Consider the following 2,391-nt stretch of genomic DNA (forward strand, 5'->3'; position numbering starts at 1 on the left):
TCGTCAGGGCCGTCCAGACAGAATGCACATCAGACTGTAACAACCACATGACCTTCCCTAGCATTCTCGGCTTCAGCCCCCGCGATGGAACAGGCTGTTGGGGTCAGAACCAGACGGGGGATCTAACTGGCTGGGTAGTTCTTGGTGCTTCACAACAGACGTCAGCTCATTATTAAAGACACGTTCCCTGGGGATTAACTGTAGTGCAATGCAGCCGGGGCATTTCCTAGGTCACTGTTTGGGGAAAAGATCGGCCATTAAGGTTCAGCACCCAGTGTGCTGGGGAATGACAAGACGCTGCCCTGCCCAGGCCTGCGACAGCGCCCGACCCTGAATCATCCCCAGACAGCTAAGCAAAGAGAAAGAGCCACGGACCCCATAGACCCTGGCCACGCTGCCGGACCCTGCTTGGCACCCGCTATCCCATCCCTACGCAGGTAACTCTGTGCGGAGGTGCTGCCGCTCAGAGCACATGGCGCAGCCATTTCATCCACCGTACCTGGCAGCAGGAAGAGGGGCCCCCCGAAGTCACCGGCCCAGTGCCCATCCTCCGCCTGCAGGCCAGAGTAAAACTTCATCCCATTCAGCGCTGCTTCCTGGGCTGTGCAGGCCTGGGGCAAGGCCTTGAAGAACTTACTCTGCAAAGAAAGGAAGAGGAGCAGGGACAGACACAAATTAAAAGAGCAAAGCTCCAGCTTGTGCACAAGGAATGGCCAGCGGCCAAGACACCAGTAGAATCCAGTGCCTTGTGCTGTGGGATATGGCGGCACTGCAGTCCCACGGGGAATCAGGGAATGTGTACCTCCCGCATGGCCTGCACTGCACTGGCCTTTCACACAATACTTAGTAGCAACGCCAGCACCCGGACACCAAATCCAGCACCGAGCGACTGTGCAGAGCATGCGTAGGGATGAAGAAGGTGTGGGAGGGGAGCAGAGGAGGAGTGTGGATACAAGCAGGACGCTTGCTGCCTTGAAGCACCTTCTGAGTCATTCAGTGCATAATCTGCAGAGAGGAACAGGCCTGCCTAGCCCAGCGTGGGTCGGCAGGCAGGGAGGGAGCAGGGCAAACAGTCCCCCACTCCCGCTCCCTTTTTCAGGGGCCAGATTCCAGGGCTCCAGGCAGGGGGCTGTGACACCTCCCCTCTTCCCCAGTAACCAATACAACCAGGTTGGCATGAGGTTGTGAATTCTGCCCCTGATGCCAGCACCACCGGTGCCTGCCCTGTGGAGTTAGCAAGCATGTGAATCCAAGACAGTCACTGAAAAGCCTTGCTTCAGAGACAACGACTCAGCATTTGGGGGCAGGAGACAATGGCAGCAATCGGGGAATTACAGCCACCCATACGAGCATGGGGTTCAGGTGGGTGCCCCTTTCCCAGCCTTGGCAAACACTGCGCTGCGAGCGAAAATCAGCCACTCACCGTGTCCAAGCCTAGGCAGTGAGCCTCCAGCCCGCTCTGCTCTCGCTCACATGCCTCGCCAGCCTCCAGGTAGCGCCAACTCTGCCGCCCTTCTTCATTGCTCAGTCGCCAGCGGGTGAGGTCACTCGCAGGTTCTGTTTTATACGGGCCGCCCCTTCTCCGCAAACACCTGGAGAGACCCCAGGGAACCAGACAAATCCCGGGCATGTCACCAAGCATTGCCAGCTCTGAGCATCGGGCAGTCAGTGCCCTGGGACGCGCAGGGCCAGTGCAGACGCCTGCTGCAGCATTGGCAATAGACATGGAACCCAGAGAGCTCTGCACTCAGCCACGAGCGGGTTGCCAACACTTAGACTTTGCAAAATAACAAGAGGGAAGTGGAAAGTCCTTGGAGCAACAGCTGGGCCAATGTCATTTTGCTTGGCTTTGAGCACTCCACACCGTGCTGTCGGAGCAAGCACCTGACAGACCCTCAACCGGTCCCATACAGGGGGGCTACTTCTGACAGCGCTCCCCTTTCCTGGCACCTTCCCACCCCACGCTGTCCTCGCAGCAACCAGAGCGCCAAGTTCTAGGAGAGCTTCCCATCGGCCCATGGGGACCTGTCACTGCGAAGGGGTGGCAGCTCTGTCACCTCCCTCCATGCTGGGAGTGGTGGGGCAGTTCATGGATTTAAAATGTCTCTGGATTCCTAAGAGCCCCGGCCCCTGCTGGCGGGTGGGCGCTGCACTGCACAGACCAGTTACGCCCTGGCACCACGCTGTGCAGCATTACACAGAGCCGTACAGCTCCGAGCACAGGGGCTCGGCCCGACTGCGGCCTCCGGGAGCCGCTGGAACAGAAACAGTCTACAACCGGGATGCAGCAACAGCACTGGCCAGAGTCACACGTGCACACTGACAGAGACACACACACACACTCTCGCAGAGATACACACACAAATTCACATACACTCGTACAGAGGCACA

The 2,391-nt window shown here is 58.5% G+C and overlaps 1 protein-coding gene across 1 annotated transcript in view; it reads right to left on the reverse strand.

Annotated features, from left to right (window-relative positions):
- Positions 1-2,015, reverse strand: part of LSS (lanosterol synthase) — a gene marked incomplete at its 3' end in the record, with an annotated part of 26,607 nt that extends 24,592 nt beyond the window's left edge. Inside the window, 2 exon segments of the mRNA XM_026658024.2 lie at positions 500-638; positions 1,424-2,015. Of these exon segments, the coding sequence (XP_026513809.1) occupies positions 500-638; positions 1,424-1,726 (442 nt within the window).
- Positions 2,016-2,391: the final 376 nt, after the last annotated feature.

The sequence above is a fragment of the Terrapene carolina genome, unplaced genomic scaffold (assembly GCF_002925995.2).
Source record: "Terrapene carolina triunguis isolate 2854851 unplaced genomic scaffold, T_m_triunguis-2.0 Scaffold391, whole genome shotgun sequence".
Classification (NCBI taxonomy): Eukaryota; Metazoa; Chordata; order Testudines; family Emydidae; genus Terrapene; species Terrapene triunguis.